Source organism: Balaenoptera physalus (assembly GCF_965194825.1).
Source record: "Balaenoptera physalus genome assembly, chromosome: 4".
Lineage (NCBI taxonomy): Eukaryota > Metazoa > Chordata > Mammalia > Artiodactyla > Balaenopteridae > Balaenoptera > Balaenoptera physalus.
In genome coordinates, this window is record NC_138891.1 from 91,982,992 (window position 1) to 92,003,236 (window position 20,245).

Sequence of the window (20,245 nt, forward strand, 5' to 3'; positions counted from 1 at the left end):
CCAAACAAACTGGCATTCTGTCTCCTAGTACAGCTAGTATAGCTAGCACAACCAGCTATGGTGTCAGACAGCCTGGCATGTAATAACCAATGGAGAAATGGCTCTAATAATAGATAATCTTATTAATGTTTAAAATGCTGGTGTTTGAGTAAGTTAACTATAAATTAATTACAGTAGAGTCTTCTTTTTTTTTTAAGATTTATTTTTTATTTATTTATTTTTTTGGCTGCATCGGGTCTTAGTCGCAGCACGCGGGATCTTTGTTGAGGCATGTGGGATCTTTTGTTGCGATGTGCAGGCTTCTCTCTAGTTGTGGTGTGCGAGTTTTCTCTTCTCTAGTTGTGGCACACAGGCTCCAAGGTGCGTGGGCTCTGTGGTTTGCGGCACGCAGGCTCTCTAGTTGAGGCACGTGAGCTCAGTAGTTGTGGTACACGAGCTTAGTTGCCCCGTGGCATGTGGGATCTTAGTTCCCTGACCAGGGATCGAACCCACATCCCCTGCATTGGAAGGTGGATTCTTTACCACTGGCCCACCAGGGAAGGCCCTATGGTAGAGTCTTTATTAAATTAAATTAATTAATTAACTTTTGGCAGCATTGGGTCTTCGTTGCTGTGTGCAGGCTTTCTCTAGTTGCGGCGAGAGGGGGCTACTCTTCGTTGCACTGCGTGGCCTTCTCATTGTGGTGGCTTCTCTTGTTGTGGAGCATGGGCTGTGGGCTTGTGGGCTTCAGTAATTATGGCACATGGGCTCAGTAGTTGTGGCTCGTGGGTTCTAGAGCACAGGCTCAGTAGTTGTGACACATGGGCTTAGTTGCTCCGTGGCATGTGGTATCTTCCTGGACCAGGGCTCAAAGCCGTGTCCCCTGCACTGATAGGCAGATTTTAACCACTGCGCCACCAGGGAAGTCCCTCTGGTAGAGTCTTGATTATCTATATAAAATCACCCCGACTTACATCTTTTTTAATATGCTTTTTCAAGTTGGGAGAGAATGGGGTAGAATTATAGTTATCCTGCTAGCAATTGGGCATTATTTGTACCCTTTAGGTTACACCTACAGTCATCTACTATTACTCGTGTACCCTTAGTACTTGTGACCATGAAAAATTTTTGCAAGTCTTTTTCTTCCCCCACAAAATTTGAGGACCAGGTTTACCAGAACTTGGGCCCCCCCACCTGAATATCACTTGTTACATGCAGAGTGAGATAAAAGACTGAGAAAACAGGAACCATGAAGGTCTTTCTGATTTGACCAGGGTGCCTGACCCATGGGGATAAGAATATATTAATGAGAGAGCTCTAACCCAATGTTACACAAAGTAACAAAGCTGTTTTCTTCTTCTTTTCTTTCTTTCTAGCCATAAGGAGTAGAAGAGAATGAGAGTGCAATCAGAGCTGTTGTGCTAGATCACGACAGGGATGGAGCAGAAAGCAAAGGTATGGTGTTTATGAGATAGGCAGAGCCTGACGCACTGATGCCACACTATCAGCTTCATGAAGTGGTAAAGCCGAGTGACATTGATAAAGCAACTGGTTAGAGTGACACATGAGGTGAGAGGGCCACTTCCATTCTGTGGTGTCAATAAATGTTTATGATAACACTTTAAAATCATATGAGGACTTCCCTGGTGGCACAGTGGTTAAGAATCTGCCTGCCAATGCAGGGGACACGGGTTCGAGCCCTGGTCTGGGAAGATCCCACATGCCGCGGAGCAACTAAGCCCGTGCTCCACAACTACTGAGCCTGCACTCTAGAGCCCGCGAGCCAAAACTAGTGAGCCGGTGTGCCACAACTACTGAAGCCCTCATGCCTAGAGTCCGTGCTCCACAACAAGAGAAGCCACCGCAATGAGAAGCCCATGCACCGCAATGAAGAGTAGCCCATGCTCGCTGCACCTAGAGAAAGCCCACACACAGCGACAAAGACCCAATGCAGCCAAAAATAAATAAATAAATAAATAAATTTATTTATTTAAAAAAAATCATATGAAACCAATGCCAAAAGAATATGATGTCATTAGAGAAATGCAAATCAAAACTACAACAAGGTATCACCTCACACCAGTCAGAATGGCCATCATCAAAAAATCTATAAACAATAAATGCTGGATAGGGTGGAGAAAAGGGAACCCTCTTGCACTGTTGGTGGGAATGTAAATGGATACAGCCACTATGGAAAACAGTATGGAGTTTCCTTAAAAAACTAAAATTAGAACTACCATACGACCCAGCAATCCCACTACTGGCATATACCCTGAGAAAACCATAATTCAAAAAGAGTCATGTACCACAGTGTTCATTGCAGCTCTATTTACAACAGCCAGGACATGGAAGCAACCTAAGTGTCCATTGACAGATGAATGGATAAAGAAGATGTGGCACATCTATACAATGGAATATTACTCAGCCATAAGAAGAAATGAAATTGAGTTATTTGTAGTGACCTAGAGTCTGTCATACAGAGTGAAGTCAGAAAGAGAAAAACAAATACCGTATGCTAACACATATATATGGAATTAAAAAAAAAAAAAAGGTTCTGAAAAACCTAGGGGCAGGACAGGAATAAAGACGCAGACGTAGAGAATGGACTTGAGGACACGGGGAGGGGGAAGGGTAAGCTGGGACGAAGTGAGAGAGTGGCATGGACATATATACAGTACCAAATGTAAAATAGATAGCTAGTGGGAAGCAGCCGCATAGCACAGGGAGATCAGCTTGGTGCTTTGTGACCACCTAGAGGGGTGGGATAGGGAGGGTGGGAGGGAGACCCAAGAGGGAGGAGATATGGAGATATATGTATATGTATAGCTGATTCACTTTGTTATACAGCAGAAACTAACACACCATTGTAAAGCAATCATACTCCAATAGAGATGTTAAAAAAAAAACTCACAGAAAAATTAATAATAACAAAAAAGAATATGATGAACACCTCTGAAGAAATGATGGAATGATAATTTTGATAATTGGTAATGATAATTTAACTTTTCACTAACTAAAATTGTATGGTCTCTTTCTGGAATGCCCTCCATATATATATATATATATTTTTTTTTTTTTTTTAAATTAATTTATTTATTTTTGGCTGCATTGGGTCTTCGTTGCTGCACAGCTTTCTCTAGTTGCGGCAAGCAGGGGCTGCTCTTTGTTGTGGTGCGTGGGTTTCTCATTGCAGTGGCTTATCTTGTTGTGGAGCACGGGCTCTAGGCATGCGGGCTTCAGTAGTTATGGCACACGGGCTCAGTAGTTGTGGCACACGGGCTTAGTTGCTCTGTGGCATGTGGGATCTTCCCGGACTAGGGCTCAAACCCGTGTCCCCTGCATTGGCAGGCGGATTCTTAACCACTGTGCCATCAGGGAAGCCCTTTGGTTTTTTTAAAATTAATTAATTTATTTTTTGCTGCATTGGGTCTTCGTTGCTGTGCGGCTTTCTCTAGTTGCGGCGAGCAGGGGCTACTCTTCGTTGCGGTACGCAGGCTTCTCATTGCGGTGGCTTCTCTTGTTGCGGAGCACGGGCTCTAGGTGCTTGGGCTTCAGTAGTTGTGGCTCGCGGGGCCCTCCATATATTTATTCTGCAGTCAAACTTCCACCCATCCTTTAGGAGACATCCTGATAATACTTTCCTTGTCCTGTCCTGTTCTGATTCTCCCTGTGGTCTTACCAGCGCTACTGACCTGTTCTGTTTCCCTACCCAGTAGCAGTCAGCATAGTGTATCATTATTGTTGGTGTGCCTATGTCCTCTCTAGACTGGGAGCTCCTTGAGGGGAGAGACTTGCTTTTCAACTCTGTATCTCCAGTGTCACAAAGCCTAACATATAGTTGGTGCTCAGTATATCTTTATTCAATGAATGAATGAATGCATGCATTCATACACTTGTGAATGATTGTCAAGGTATAGAGTGGGTCCCTCCTGCGCCTATTTCTATGGGTGGCTAGCGAACATATTGCTTGCTTCATAAAGGTAATCTATGATAACTTTTTTTAGTTCCTGCGGGACCATTTAGCATTTTGGGATAGGGATTTAATAATTTCTTCCCTGAAGACCTGAAACAGTTAAGTGGCACGAGAGGTAAACCGAGATCAGGCAGATGGAGGTAATTATGAACCTGGAAACAGCTAGGGGGTGGATAAGAGAGAGCTTGGTAAATGATGGTAACAGCAGTGGTATTAATGGCACTGATTCTACAGGTGGCTAAGGTACCCAGCATACTGCCCCCTCTGCAACATATGAAGTTTTTTAGGCCTCCAGGGAACCGCAGGTAATCAGCATATTCTCCAAGTCTCTGTGGAAATGCCTGCGAATGCATTTGTCATGAACTTGGGTACACAGGCACTTATCTCTTTATTCATGTCATCTTATATTCTGAACTCCAAATTTACAGTGAACTCTCTCCAGCTTATCTAGATGTACTCTTCACCATTTAGCTCCAGAACCCTGGGGACACATTAGTATTTTATGTAATCTCTCCACCCCGTCATCTTCCTCCAGTTCTTTCTGTTATGCTTGGCTCTCCCTGGTAATATATCATATTAGGTTGCTCGGTTTCTGTAATTCTTAAGTTCACCTCTTGGTTTCCCTTCTCTGATATTACCTTTAAACTTCTGCTCCCTTTAGCTGATGATTGACACTCTTTTTACAGTGCTTTATAAGTCCTGATGCGCACAATTGATGTAGCCATTAAAATAAATGGCTCGAAAAAAGGAAGAGAAAGTGAAAGAGAAGTGTTTTTGCTTAACCATTCACCTCCTTCCTTTAATGGAACCAGTGAATAAATCCAGTGAGTTAGTTTTTAAACACTTCTGTTTTACTGAATTTATATCATTTAGCAGATCTTTTTGAAAATCATTATATGATGAGTGCTGCCCAGTGTTAACTTTCTGTCTTGTTCCTGAATTGCTTTGTACTTCATTTAGGGAACCCGGAAAATTAAAAGGTATGGAATACATAGTGATCACATAGGAAACAGGGATTTAAAATGTAAACAAATACAGAAATCATAAAGTGTAAAAACTGAAGAATGTTAATTTTCTCACTTCTAATTATGAATACTGTACAGTTTGCAGTCTTATCTTATTTGGGTCTGTTAATATATTAGTAGAGCCTTATTTAAGAAAACTTCTGTTTTAGTGTTTGGGTTTTCACTTGTAATGATGCTTTATAGTACTTTGGATTACAATATCCAAGGAGCTATCTTCTTTAAAGTTTTAAAGATTATAATGTGAAAGATTGCACTGGCTTTCCTTCATAGTACTCACCTTGAAAGACATCTGTTATTATGGCATTTCATGTTTTTGAGGGAATTTGCAACAATATCTCTGTGAAGTAAATGTGTATTTATCCCTTGGCTTTAGTTTTCCTTCTGTTATTAGTCTGTTCTCTGCCTATCTTGGGCCTATTACTTCCTATTCTGTTTCATAAGAATGAAACAATAAGAACAGCATAATGCCATGTGCTGTTACTAAAGGAGTGTCATAAGGGTTAACATGAAAAATTTTTGTGTCATAAGGGTTAACATGAAAAATGTTTTCAAAAATTACATCTAATTTTTAACTTTATATAATATCTCTTATTTAAGAACTGTAACTATTATTATTATGCACTATTTCTGCACTGTTTTTCCTTCAGGAGTTTGATTTTTAGAATCGTTTCCTCTCTCTGTTTAAAGCTACCTTCCTCCTTCCTCCTGTACGGGTTTGGATTACAGAGATCTTATTTAACTTTCCAAATGTATTATTTCTCCTTACACACTCTGATTACACACAAAATGGAAAATGCTGGAAGGCAATCATAGAACTGAAGGTTTTTTCTCTTCTTTCTCTACCTAGGCTTTGACAACTATGATCTAAGGGAAAACGTATTTAGTCATTGTTTTAAATATTTATTGAAGGTTCCCTCCACCTGCCACCCCTCCCCACCAAGAAATGTGTATCGCTGCTGCAGCTGCTTCTGTATGACAAAAGCCAACTAGAATATAAAAGGTATATAGGAATGCTTAACTATAAGATTGAAAATTTGTTTTTCTGGGCCATTTCTTTCTGGAAATTTGAGGTCTCTTTCTGGTGGTCTGAATGTAATGTAAGTATCAAATGCCAGAAGTAGAGAGTGATAAAGCAGTTCTATTAGATACATATTTCAATAATTTTCAGCTTCAGTCTTTGGCACTAATGGCTATGATTCTCACTGTAACTTGTAAGAATTAATTACCATTCGTTCTATTTATGTCCCCAAGTTTCTCCTCCATGGTGTAGTATAAAATGATAGCAAGCTGGTTGAAGCTCCTGGGCAATTCACATATTAGAATAGGTAAAAAAGTCTTTATCATAACCTCCAATGGACTTCACATTTAAATTTTTCAATGGCACCTAAAAAGAAAAGAGATGTTTCTGGAAATCACATTCTTTGTTGTTAGAAAGTAGAGCTGAAATCAAATGGATGCCCAGGCTCACTGTTATGATTGAGAAAGTGACATAACTGCTTAAAACCTAGTAAAACAAAAGATCTTAACTTCTTTTGGTATTCCTGTAATAATCCTATGAAAGCTTTTCATGCTTCCTTAGGAAACAGCATATACATACAATTTTGCATATAATTTTAGGTGATTTACAGACCTCTGTCCTCTCCCCTGCCCCCTCAGGCATTTATGGACACAAATAGTACCGTAAATAGTACCTCAGGTTAAAATTCCTGACTGTAAGAGAAGGATTATTCTGGCTCCAATACCTGTTTGTGGGTGTTTTGCTTCTAAGGGGTCTGGGAGCGTCGAGGTAGTTTGGTTCCAGACCTTAGACTGACTATGTGAAGTGCTAAGAGTGAAGGCCATTAATTATTAGGGATGAAAAGAGGGAGAGGCCAGTGGAATGCAGTGACTTGGGAGGTTTCAGGATGAACCTTTAAGAATGAGCAAGATCTGGGTAGATGAAAGTTAGAAGGGTCTTCTAGGCCGCATGAACCATGAAATCAGGGTCTCTGTTTGGTTTGCTCTTCACTATGCCTAGCGTGGTGCCTCCTATATGCCCCTAGGCTTTCAATAAATATTTACATAGCGCTTTGTGACTCACTTCTACTGAGGAGCATGAGTCAAGAGGAATGGCATCAACTCAGGGCTGGAGTTCCGTAACCGACCCTCCTGAGACAGTCCCGAAAAAGGATCCTCCTGCCCGCTATCATTTGAGCCAATAGAACGAGACCAAGTTTGGTTCAGAAGCAAAAGAAAGCTTTATTCTTTCATCAAAGAACGGAGAAGTGTGAGCTAGGGCTCTGGAGTACACGCCCCCGCCTCCCCCCAACCAAGGAAAGGCCGGGGGCGGGGCTGCTTTCTAGGGATCTTGTCAGCGGGAGCGGGGGAGGGAACCGGATTCGCTCCGGGGCTGTGCTGCTCGCGCCCCAGGTCACACGCAGGGGCGGCGCAGCGTCTCTGCCCGCGGCCCACCGCCGCCATCTTGAATTGCAGTGTCCTGTGCAGCGCTTCTGCGCACAGTCTGCGGAGCTGAGGCGACTGGCGCAGCTATTTTGCATGAGGAACTTCGATCCGAAGCTCTGGGGGCAGGGCCTCTGCATGCAGCACCCTATGAGCAAGTGAAACTAGACAGAGCACAAAGGAAAAGAAAAAGGTTAGACTTTATTTTACTACCCAGATTCTATTTTTGTTCCCCGGGAATTGTTAATGAGCTTTGCTGGTGACAAATCTCTCTCTCTTTTTTTAAAATTTTATTTATTTATTTATTTTTGGCTGTGTTGGGTCTTCGTTTCTGCTCGAGGGCTTTCTCTAGTTGCGGCGAGCGGGGGCCACTCTTCATCGCGGTGCGCGGGCCTCTCACTATCGCGGCCTCTCTTGTTGCGGAGCACAAGCTCCAGACGCGCAGGCTCAGTAGTTGTGGCTCACGGGCCTAGTTGCTCCGCGGCATGTGGGATCTTACCAGACCAGGGCTCGAACCCTTGTCTCTTGCATTGGCAGGCAGATTCTCAACCACTGCGCCACCAGGGAAGCCCTCTCCTCTGTCTTTTGTCCTGCTCCTCATTCTTGAGGGGAGCTGAGGGGTGAAGGTCCATCTGATTTTGGGTGTCGGTCGTCATAACCCCGGGTAGAGGAGTAGAACTTCTCCCAGCTGCCTTTAGATATGTTTGGCTGTCTCCAGGCCTTAGCCCGACTGTTCATATCCCCGAGCACCACCATTTGTCTAACCTTTTGGAGACAAAGGACAGCAGACAATTTAAGATACATGGCCCAAATATTAGCAAGAGAATAATGGTCATATATCAAATTTGTCCTAAAAATGCAAGTGTCTAGGTCTTTTGCCTGTAGGCAAAAGTGTACCCTGATGTTGAGGCTCACTGCCGTGGCTCAAATATATCCCTGGTCACACTTTTGTTGTTTTTCAGAAGAGAAAGCTTCAGGTCAGAGAAAGATGAATGGCATCTACATACTGGAGGAGGGTTTCCTCCTCCAGGTGTAGATCTTTTAGGTCTTTAGCTAAAGTTTCCCCAAGGATGATGGCAAAATTTTTGAACACTTGGGGCAGGACTGTCCAGCAGAATCGTTTTCATTGTGTGTTTGGGTCCTGCCACTCAAAAGCAAAAATTTCTTGTGACTCTGGGGCTAATGGAATACAGGAGAAAACAACTTTTAAATCTAATACAGAATACCAGGTCCTAGTGGATAGTAGAGTAGCCAGCAGAGTGTAAGATTAGGGACGACTGGTTGTATAGCCCAGGTGGCTTCACTGACTGCCCTGAGGTCCTGTACCATCCGGCATTCCCCACTGGGTTTCTTTACAGGGAGAAAGGGGTATTACAGGCTTATTGGCATGGTCTAATAAGGCCTGGGTCGATTAGGCCCTGTATAATGGGGGCAATGCCCAATAAGGCCTCCTGATAGAGAAGACACTATTTTCTATTGGACCATGTTTGTACTACCGTGGGACTGGCTCCTGCAGCTATTCCCACCCATCCCTGGGCCCAGACTTTAGGATTTACTCCCAGGAGGTGGACTTGCTCTGTCCCAGGAGGTTTGTCCTCAGCCATTAACATTATCATCTTGTGCCCTTGTCTAAGGGGATGCCAATCTCCAGTTTGTCTCCCATTAGGTGACCCCCAATTTATGTAAGATATCTCTTCCTCGCAGGGGTATAGGGCATTCGGGAATACACAGGAAGGAATGGGTAAAAGTATGTTCATCCAACTTGCATTCTAATGGCTCTACGAATACCTGTTCTTGAACCTTCCCTGATACCCCCATAATTTTACAACCCTTGTGACAGAGTTTGCCTGGATCTGGTGTTCAGAACCAAATAAGTGGTACTGGTGTCGACTAAGAATTCGACAGGCTTTCCCCCACGTCCAATGTCAGCCGGGGCTCTTGGGGGTCATTTGGAGTGCCAGCTTAGGAACCCCATGGCCCCATCGTTCTTCATTTATTTGGACCATCTGCCTTTGAGGGTAGTGGCCAGGATCTGCCATTTCCCTTTGGGGGCAGTGAGGGCATTCTCCTTTTCAGTGTCCCTCTGGTTTACAAATGGTGCAATGATTGGGTCCCAGTTTCCTTGGCTTCCTCAGCCTTCCTGAGGGGGCTGGGGCTCACTCATTAGAGTTGAGAGTCTCTGTGGGTGGTTAGTTCAGATTCCCATGCTGACTGGTTGACATTGGAGGGCAACAGCCAGTAGGTGGGCTTGCCTCCGGGCTTATTTATCCTCTGACTTTTCCTCCTCGATATCTTGGTTATTAAACACCCAGTAGGCAACCTTGACCAGGCGAAAGGTAGGGGTATCTGGTTCTATTTCCAGTTTCTGAAGTTTACACCTAATGTCGGGGACACTTTGGCAAATGAGATATAACCTCAGGATTGCATTCCCTTCCAATGACTCAGGAGCTGTGGTAGTAGATTTAGAGGCATTCCCTGAGGTGCTCTAGGAATCCTGGAGGGTTTTCTGTTGGCTCCTGATTGATTTCCTTTATCTTATTCCAATTGACAGGTTTCTTTCCTGCTGCCTGGATTCCCTTTAGGATTTTATTTTTATAATGGGTCAGCCTCTGTCTTCACCTCGTTCTCCATTGTCTGGGTGGTCCCAGTTGGGTTTGTTATCTGGGACCACTTTCCCTGGTCTGAAAATAGCATGACCTGCATTGTTTCTGTTCTCTTTGTCTGGTCTTTTCTTCCCCTGTTAGGAGTACCTTGAGGAGGCTCTGGGTGTCAGCCCAGGTAGGTTCATGGGTATGAAAGAGTCTCCTAATCAGATTCAGGAACCCCTCTGGATCTTCCCTCAACCCCTTACTATGAGTCTTCCAGTTACACAGGTCAGAAGTGGTAAATTGTTGTATACCTGGCTGAACACTCCTTCTCCTTCTCCTACCTCAAAGGGAGTACTTTTCCTGATGGGCTGTTGGACTGTGGCTGGTAATTAGTCCTGCTTAGTGTAGACGGTTCCTCGGGCCTGTGGCCCAAATCAGGGTATATTACCTCAGTGGAGGAGAGCCACATCCCTTTTGAAGGCCTTTGTTCTGATAGAAGGCTATAAAAAATTGGACATAGGGAATTTTATCCAACTTATTTTGTCTCTGGCATAGCAGGTCCAATTGTAAAATGGTGTTGTAATTTAGAGACCCATCAATGGGCCAACTTTCCCCATCTCCCAGCCAGATTGGGGCCAGGCTGTCCAACTACCCAGGAGGGTGGTTGGAGTGATTTGTTGGCATGCAAATGCCACAAGATTTGACCCTAGTAAGATTTTTGGTTCAGGAAATTTGGAACCAGCACCAAAATGTTAATGGATTTCTTAAAAGACCAAAATAGGAGGCATCCAAATGGCATGGACCCTGCTGTAACTGGGGGTCTCTCCCTTGAACTTGTAAGGGCCTGTGCTTGGGATAGTGAGTCCCTCCTCAGTCGGAATATCCCACGGCAGGTTAGATGGGACTGCCTCTGGGCCGGAGCAACTTAGCCACGTTAGTTCCTGACCAGCTTGGTCCATTAGGGAGTGGCACAGCTGTCTGAGGAGGGGGTCTTCTCTTTCCTCCTTTCGGCCGAAGAGGAGGAGTTTTCACACTTCCCGCCAGGTGAGAGTTAAAACATGAGGGATTTCCATGGGATACTCCCCAGATTGCTGGGCAGGACAGCCTGTGGAACCTCAGCTGATAAAGAATCACCCAAGGTTCATCTCACAAGCAGTGGGGGAGGAGAGGTCTGGCAGTGGGTGTTTCCTGTACTTGCCAGCAGCTCACAGGGCTTCCTGATAATGGGGTTCCTGGTCTTGTGAGCAGCTCACAGAGCTCCCCTGCACTTCAGAGAAACTAGTGCTGACTGGAAGAGGTCAGGTAACCAGTTGCATACCTACCTTTGGACCCTTTCACACTCAGGTGTCCCTGGTGCCTTTCCCTGAACTTGGATCAAGTGTCCTTCTTCCGTTTTGTCAGGTAGTCCTTATTACCTGGGCCTTTACCCAATCTTGCCTATAGGCCCTTGGGGCTGGCCACTTTCTTTTACCAAACCAAAAGTGACTATCAAGAATGCTACTGTTGACCCCTGGAGGTTGGCAAGGAGAGCATAAAGCCCTGGTGCAGCTGCTACTACTGCCTTGTAGAGGGATCAAGAGGATAGCACTACTGGGGAGCCAGAGGGCAAGTCTGCCATCCCTCCCTCTTGTCCGCAGGTCCCCACCGTTCCCAGGCATCCGGTACCGCAGGAAGGCCATCCAGAGGCAATGGACAGTGGGTTTCAGTCTTTGATCCCCAACAGTGCCACAGTATGATTCCCTCAAGGGGGCACAGTCCAGATACCTCTGGGGGCCAGGCTATGTGGACACCATACCTGGGTATTGGGTTGCTGGGCAGAGTTGCTCTGAATTTTGCTGAAGGCTGCTGCCTTTCTGCCCTGTCAGAGTTACTCAAAAATCAGAGTCGATCATCCTCACACAAAACTCCCAAAGCCCCCGCTGTCCTCCCACTGAAGCCAGGATGAGCCCAGAGCCTAGTGAATAGGTACAAGCAAAAAGGCCACCGTCTGTCCCTTTGTGGCCGACAGAATTTTGTTACCACCCTTTCGAGTTGGGTGCCAACAAAGGTCCTCCTGCCCAGTGTCATTTGAGCCAATAGAACAAGACTGACTTTGGTTCAGAAGCAAAGGAAAGCTTTATTCTTTGATCAAAAGATGGAAAGGTGTGACCTTATGTTCTAGAGTATACCCTTCCCCTGAAAGGCCGTAAGTGGGGCTGCTTTATAGGATTCTTGTCAGTGGGGAGGGGAGGTGGAGTTCCTGCAGGTCAGTTGCAGCTGTGCTGCTCCCGGCGCTCCACATAGCAGCGCTGGGTGCACGCAGCATCTCTGCACGCGGCCCGCTAAGCTGAAGTGCTGGGTGCAGCCATCTCGCGCTAGGAATTCTGGTCTGAAGTGCGGGGTGCAAGGCCTCTGAATGCGGCACCCTATGAACGGGTGAAACTAGACTAAGCACAAAGGAAAAAGAATGGTTAGAGTTTATTACCCAGATTCTATTTTTATTCCCTGGGAAAGTTCTACCTGTGCCTCTGATACAAAGTGACTGCGATAAATGTTGGTGGCTGGTCTAGATATCTCTGGTGATCAGTTGAAAGTATGGAAGTGTTTTATAACAGTTCTTGGGAGGTCAAAGCTGCAAAATTAAATGTCTTAATTTTATTGCTAAGGAACTAAGAATCAGCAGATGTGATACATCCAATATTTTACGATAAAGAAATTCTGATAGCCCTTAGGACTAGAACTTGTAGTGGTGATTCCAAATCTGAAAACTAACTCCTAGACCTAAACCCCCCATAGCAGTGGAGGAGCTTCTGTATTTATTGTGGCTCCTCTAACTTACAGTTTTCACCTGAGCACTGCATCTAATTTCCCAGAGTGAGGAGGAAGGAAGGAAAGGCTTTGTGGGACAACTGAGTTGTTTTTCATTTTGAATTTCCCTCTTCTTTCAGTACCGTTTTAAAAGGAGGTGTTATCATCAAACACAGAACCTGCTTCGTTCACAACCCCACCCCTTTTCTGGCCTCCTCTTCCCACCTGTACTCATGTGGGCTCTCTACCTGCTGAGTCATCACAGCACGGCGGTGAGTCAGTTTGTGGCTTTCCTTTATTCCAACATGTAAATTAAGCACTAGCTATTATTTAATTGAATCCTGAATCACCAGTGGGCATTTTTGTTTTCCTTTCTGTATAATTTCCATATCTATACATATATTAATGTCGAAAAAATTAATCAGTATATCTAAGAAAGAAATGGAAAATGTTCTTTGAGTCAAATTGAGGATTATAACCTGGAAACAGCAGCTCAGAATGCTCCAAGAACTGTTCCGCCCATTAGAAGTCAAGGCACAGTTATATAAGTTTTTTGAGACAGAGGGCTGTACAGTAAACGACATATTATTGACAGTTTACTCAATCCAGATCTAAGCGTCATTGTGGCCCCTTACAAGATCAGGAAGGGATGTTATCTTTTAAGGAGCTGTCTTGTTGATGCTTGGAGAATGTCACTCTTTAGGGTTGAGCAGGCATTTCTGCCCATGGGTGAGGTTCGGTAGATGCATAATGCAGGTACACAGTGCACAGTAGGAGGAAGAGAGGAGGCCAAAGGGAAGAAAAAGTTTTTTATGTTTCAATTTTTCTTGTCTTGCCGTGAAATATGAATTTTTTTTCACATTAGTCTATCTTACACATATAACACAAGTGCCAATGAAGTTTCCCCTTTTTAAATCCTTGACTTTACCTGCAACAGCACTATGTCTTTTCACTTCTTATTCCTTCCTGACTGTTATGAAGAAAATGATCATGAACTGAAGTGCTTGAGGTCCAACATGTCCATAATGAAGAGAGTGGACTGTAGCACAGTCCAGCCACGTGGCATGTATCTGTGTGTGTGTGTGCGCGCGTGTGTATGTGCACATGCGTGCATGCCCACACATGTGAGTGTGGTGATGGTGACACCTCCTTTCTCAGACTTCGTGGTTCCACAAAGAGGGACAAGAATCAGCATGTTGCTCCTACCCTCCCTCCACCTTCTCAGAGGAGGATTGCCTTTGCTTAATGCTGAGTTTGGGATAAGCAACTGGGAATGCATACCTCATCTCTTTCCTCCTTTCCTTTGTCTTGGGATTTGCTTGCCAGCTGAGAACTCTTCATTCTGCCCTCCATGTCACCAGCTGGACAGGGGCTGACTCTGCTCCCCTCCCCTCTCCCTGCCCAGCTCAGAGAGACAATCCAATTCTGAGGTTGAGTATTAGGAAGACTATGGTCGCCATACATCCGTGCCACATCCATCATAAGGGTGATTTTTTTTTTTTTTTTGTCTCTGAATTGCTGTACTCTTCTGCCTATTTCAGTTATAGAAACTGGGAGAGGAAAAACGGCATAATTTGCTCACCTTCTCATACACCCAACAAAATAGGCTCATTTTTAGTCATTACAGATTTGGATGACATTACTCAGCCGCTTGTTTTGGAGAAGCTCAGAGTAAAACCTGTTGAGAGTGGACTGTATTTGGTGAGAAGCCTGTGAATTTGAAATTCTGATTTTAGGTGCAAGGTTTATAATTTAGATATGACTGAACCTCTTTGTTTTTTCTTGCTACCACAAACATGAGAAAAACCATACTGACCTGATTTTTTAAGAGAGCATTGTGAGTAGTAACCTGAAATTACCAGGTGTAGGTACTTCAATCCGTTTCTTAAAATTTTCTCTGCCCTTGTTTCCTTATCTGTGATATAAGGATAATAGTAATTCACAAAATTGTAGAGAGGATTAAATTAAATGAAAAAAATGTATATGAGAAACCTGGCCCATCGTAGGCAGTACCTGGCCCATCATAGGCATTCGATAAATATTTAATAAACACCTATGATATGGTAGGTGCTGTGTCATAAAAAACTATTCTTTATGAATCAGTGAACTCAATGACGCACCATTTTGCTGTCCAAGATAGAACCATTTAAAAAGAGGGAATGAGAAATCAGTCTGTTACTGGCGACCTCATATTTTTCCCTTCTGTCTATTCTCTAAATGTATCTTTTTATTTTTAATTCAACCAATGCCATTTTGATCCTGTAAGATCTAGTTCTCGATGTTTCTAATCAATGGAATTTCCTTTAAAAATTGTTCATATTGCCTTAAGAAAGAGAGAAATCCAGAAGTCTGCTGCCAAGTAGGTCTCTTGGTGGCATCCAAACTGACCCCAGGGCAGAGGGAACAGGGTGGGAAGGCTGGAAGTTGGCTTGGCTCATGTTGCCAGACTAGTCTAAACTGAGTTTGAGGCACAAAATGAGAGGTAGAAATGTTTCAAGACAACCTCAAAATTTTCTTTCCTATCTGTCTGGAAGATAAAACAAGTTTCACCAAACTTGTTTAGTCTTTTTGATATTCCTGTGGAGCAACCAAATTTTCTGTTTGTAAGTGCTCATGAGCCATAGGCTTTGGGGGTAGAAGGTGGGAGTTGGAGTTGGTTCCCTGACTCTTCATCATCCTTCCTGCTTCACAATGGCTCTGTCAAGTTGGTTCTTCCCGGGAATGTGCTGAAGAAGAGGGAAGTCTACCACATAAAGTCAATCCACAAATTTACCATCTCTAACAGTCCTGTCTCCCTCCCAGAACTGGTAGATCCCAGTAATCTCCTACAGGGGTCATGGTTTAAGAAGAAAAAGAAAAAAGGAGAAGGAATTCTTTCTCATTTTTAAAGATCTGGGCCTACTGGATTTGTTTGCTTTTACATTGGTTAAGAGACCTCTCTTCTCTGTGCAAAAGGAGGACGATTCGAAAAAAAAAAAAAAAAAGAAAATTTTCTCTCTCTCTGTGTGGCCTTAGGAGGGCTTGTCCAACACAAGTATGACAGTCTGGGGTTTGGCTTGGTGAGGTGATGGAGGGAGCCCTGGGCAGAAGGCTCTGGTTCTGCTCTGTCGTTAACCATCTGTAAGAGAGCCCCTGGGCTTAACTGAAGGGACTAAACTCAATGATATCTTTTTTTTTTAAAATAAACTTATTTATTTTTGTTTATTTTTATTTTATTTTTGGCTGTGTTGGGTCTTCGTTGCTGCGCGCGGTCTGTCTCTACTTGCCACGAGCGGGGCTACTCTTCCGTTGCAGTGCGCAAGCTTTTCATCGCGGTGGCTTCTCTTGTTGCGGAGCACGGGCTCTAGGTGTGCGGGCTTTGGTAGTTGTGGCTCGAGGGCTCTAGAGCTCAGACTCGGTAGTTGTGGCGAACGGGCTTAGTCGCTCCGTGGCACGTGGGATCTTCCCGGACCAGGGCTGGAACCCGTGTCCCCTGCATTGGCAGGTGGATTCTTAACCACTGTGCCACCAGGGAAGCCCCCTAGACTCAATGATATCTTAATTCCATTCCAATTTCAATATTAGAAAAAGTATACCTTATGCGTCAGAAGGGGGACTTAATTAACTTTCAGATTTCTGAATTAAAAAAAAATACTCCCTGTTGTATTAAATGTTAAATACTCTATTATATACCATGTTCATAATGTAAACCCGCTTTTATATGCTTATTAAGGTTGAAGCTTTTAAAAAAATCACTTGATTATTATCCAGTATTTAGTTATTAACAACTTAAATATTTACCTATTTAATTGAGAATAGTCACATGTCATGCAAAAAATTCAAGAATTGGAGACTCTTCCTTTATTAATGTCTGCTTCAGGTATTAGAAACATAAAAGTATTCTGAGAACAGGAAAATTCCAAGGTCATTTAAACTGCATTTTATGGGATCAAAGATGCAAATTTTTTGCCTCACATTTTAATATCACTGAAACTGGAATTCATCTTACAATAGATGGCATCTTAGCATTGTGTCATAGATTAATTGGTGATGCTTTTCTTTTCTTAATAATACTTGCAGTTAATGACATCCTAGTTTTATTGAAATACAGTAAATATTAATTTACTATAAATCAATACCAAAATTTAAGACTAGCTTTCTAGTCTTATATAAATGCATTACACATATTAATCCTTAAGCATAAATCCAAATTTCATGAACCTAATATATCCTAACATGATCATTTTAAATACACAAAGCTCTATTGAGCATTTTTCATTCAGTGAAAGTTCCAACTTGAACCTAAGCTGGGATTTAACATGTCTGGGCATGTTGAGTGAACATGAGCCTGCACATGAGATGTTAACATATATGAATTGATTCGTATGGGTGCTGTCAGAGGAAGAAGAAAGTTCTGTTTTGGTATCTGCAACTGGACACAGTTGTATAGTTGGGTTCTCTAGGAAGCAGCACTGAGAAGGAGTTGGAAGTACAGTTTATTGGAGAAACATCCATGAAAGATAAAAGTAAGAAGAACTGTATTGAGCAGGGAAAGCCTTCAGATCTGACAAAGTCTTGGCCAACCCACCAGGGAGCTCTGGAGCAAAGATTATCTATTAGATTTTGTCCCCAACTGAGCAGAAATGTCCTGGTTAGGGCTGCCCAAATAGAGCACAGTGTCTGCTTGAAAGCTGAGGTGGATTCTGAACATGCTACAGCTGGAGACTCAGCAAACTGCACTCCTTGCAGGTAAAATATAAGATCTTTCTTGATGGGGAAATCTGAGAACTGCCCAGGATAGCACAGTGTCTGTCTTAGGTAGCAGTTCTGATCCAAGGACTCATGTCTGAATCCTGTAGTGAGAGTTGTGTCTACAACTATGTAGGGTCTGAGATTTTACCCTACTTGCAAACTAACAACGTTGCCTGGCACAGTGTCATGGACAGTGACAGAAGACATGAGACTCCTTGGTTAGAGACAGAGGACATTATTACTCGTGGCACAGATGTCATGGTTGCATGTTTCCACAGGGTGATGCAAAGAGGGCTAAGTGATGTCTGTGCATGCAGTGGGATGTGTTACAGAGGGAGACCTCAAGCCTAGGGAATCTGAGTCCGTTATAATTGCACAGAGCCTGCCTGATTTTTGCCTTTGCCCCAGAGGACAGTAAACAAATTTGCCCTTTGCTCCAGAGGTAGACACTCTATCTTCCACAGCTTTTGGCTATGCAAACATCCTTAAAAAGCTAATCCAGAACAAAGGCAGCCACTGTCTCTGCTCACGAGATGTGCAGAAATGTGAGAGACCCAAGGGGAATTGTCTCCAAAAAGGTACTCCAAGCAGAAGCTTAAGGGAGTATTTTCATAAGTGACTCTGGAAGATAAGGGGCACAAAGTAGAGACAACTCTGCCTGGTTCTAAAGTGATGTGTTGGCACATAGTAGGGAGAAGGACATTCTTCCTACTTCTTGCAACAAAAGCAACTTCAGCTCAGAGAGAATTAAAGGGGAGGCCATGCCATGTAGGCACCTGGAGGGTTTGCAGTTAGAGGAGCACCAAGAAACAGCATTATCGACATGAATATCAGCTCTCTCACTGACTTCCTCTCTCAGTGTTTGCCTGTAGTGAGTTAGGCCACAGCCTGAAAACAATAAGATTGTGAAAATTGTGGAGATACTCTTTCAGGGCCTTTAGAGATAGTTGGGCAGGGTTACAAGGGCTGACTTTCATGAGACTGATTTCTGTTGCCTTTGCAGGTGAGAATAAGAGACAGAAATCTGAGATGTGATGATTACTATTATCCTGCTAGTACCCAAATGCTGGGGAGACCTGCTTAAAGAAAGTCAGGTCATACCAGTCATGCTTATTCAGTAGTTCTTATGAGCTCTTTGATATATGAATGACTATATTAATAACTCTTTTCAGCCTAATTATAGTTGGCAGTGTATCTATTTCCATTTTGGCCCTTAACCCTCCTTTCTCCAGAAGGCCTAAGGAAAGACTGAATAAGCAAATAATTTCATCTAGGTTAAAAAAAAATTAAAGGTTTAGAATTAATGAAGGAATTTCTCATTCATTTTCAAAGCTCAATTTCAATATTTATCAATATTTCAATATTGAAATATTTTTGATATTTATCTCTTCCTTGAAGCTGGTTTATTCCAGATCACTGTGGTCTCTTCGTCCTTCAACTCATATAACTAATTCTAGGAATGGCGAAACTGTTTCATCACATATGCTTAATCAGTCAGTTGGGAGTGAGTAGCAGGAGTACTTTGTTGAGAACTGTGAGATCATGTCCCAACTCCTGGGAAAGGCAGCCGCGAGCAATGTGGTTCATGACGTTGGCACAGAGGGGTCGCAGATGCATGGTATATATTTAATGACACTCGCCCAGCTAGTTTTTTAAAAGCTCTTCCACAGAAGACAGTTTTGTTTTGGTTTTTTTTTTACACAGAGCAATGAAAGTTCATGAAACAAGTTTTCTTTTTCCAAACAAGTTTTGAAAATGTTGCAAAGTATGAAACTCTGGAGAATTCACCATGACCATTACCATAACAAAGACTAAAAGAAATTGAGCATTAAAGAAACCTGCTTGAATATATGTAATCTAGAATCTTCAAAAAATTTTTTTACTCCGTAATATCCTAACAAACTAGTCATTATATAACACTCTTTGATAAACTTTTTTAATTCTCTTGTGTAGAAATATAATTCTTGAATTATCTACTTTTTTGTGTGTTTGTTTCTCTCTGCGGCTGAACTATAAACCTGTTGAGAACAGAGATAATGTCCTAAAATTCTTGAATGCGTCACAGACTTTAAATCAATGCCATGTACATAGTTAGAGTTCAACATGTATCTTTTTGATGTCTTAAATAAGTTCACCATGGTAATAATGATGATTATAGATACTTCACAGGTTCACTGGTGTATTCCCAGTGCTTAGCATGTTGTTAGAACTGAATTAAAATGTATTGCAGGTTAGAATTGTGTGCTAAGACAGATGAAGATGCTACGATAAATCAGTTCTTGAAATAAAGGAGCCTTGAAGTTTTTGAGGCAATTAAAAATTTTTATTTATTTTAATTTTTTTCCAATCTTATTGAGATATAATTGACATATAACACTGTAAGTTTAAGGTGTAAAATGTGGTGATTTGATACACATATATTGTGAAATATTTATCATAATAAGGTTAATTAAAACATCCTTCACCTCACTTAATTTCCATTTTGTTGTTACTGCTGTAGTTGTGGTGAGAGCATTAAAGCTCTACTCTTGTGTCAACTTTCAAGTATACGATCCAGTGTTGTTAACTGTGGTCACCATTGCAGTACCTTAGATCCCTGAAACTTACTTATCTTAAAACTGAAAGTTTGTACCCATTGTCCAACATCTCCCCGTTTTCCCCACTTTTCTGCCCTTGGCAACTACCATTCTACTCTCTATTTCTATGTGGTTGGTGTTTTTAGA

The 20,245-nt window shown here is 42.8% G+C and overlaps 1 protein-coding gene across 1 annotated transcript in view; it reads left to right on the forward strand.

Annotated features, from left to right (window-relative positions):
• Positions 1–1,416: 1,416 nt before the first annotated feature.
• The window catches only part of LOC309660121 (uncharacterized protein), a 1,229,325-nt gene continuing 1,210,496 nt past the window's right edge, over positions 1,417–20,245 (forward strand). Inside the window, exons 1-3 of the mRNA XM_082460663.1 lie at positions 1,417–1,434; positions 11,642–11,699; positions 12,932–13,063. Coding sequence (XP_082316789.1) covers positions 13,025–13,063 — 39 coding nt within the window. The 5' untranslated portion in view covers positions 1,417–1,434; positions 11,642–11,699; positions 12,932–13,024. The remainder of the gene's footprint in view (positions 1,435–11,641; positions 11,700–12,931; positions 13,064–20,245) is intronic.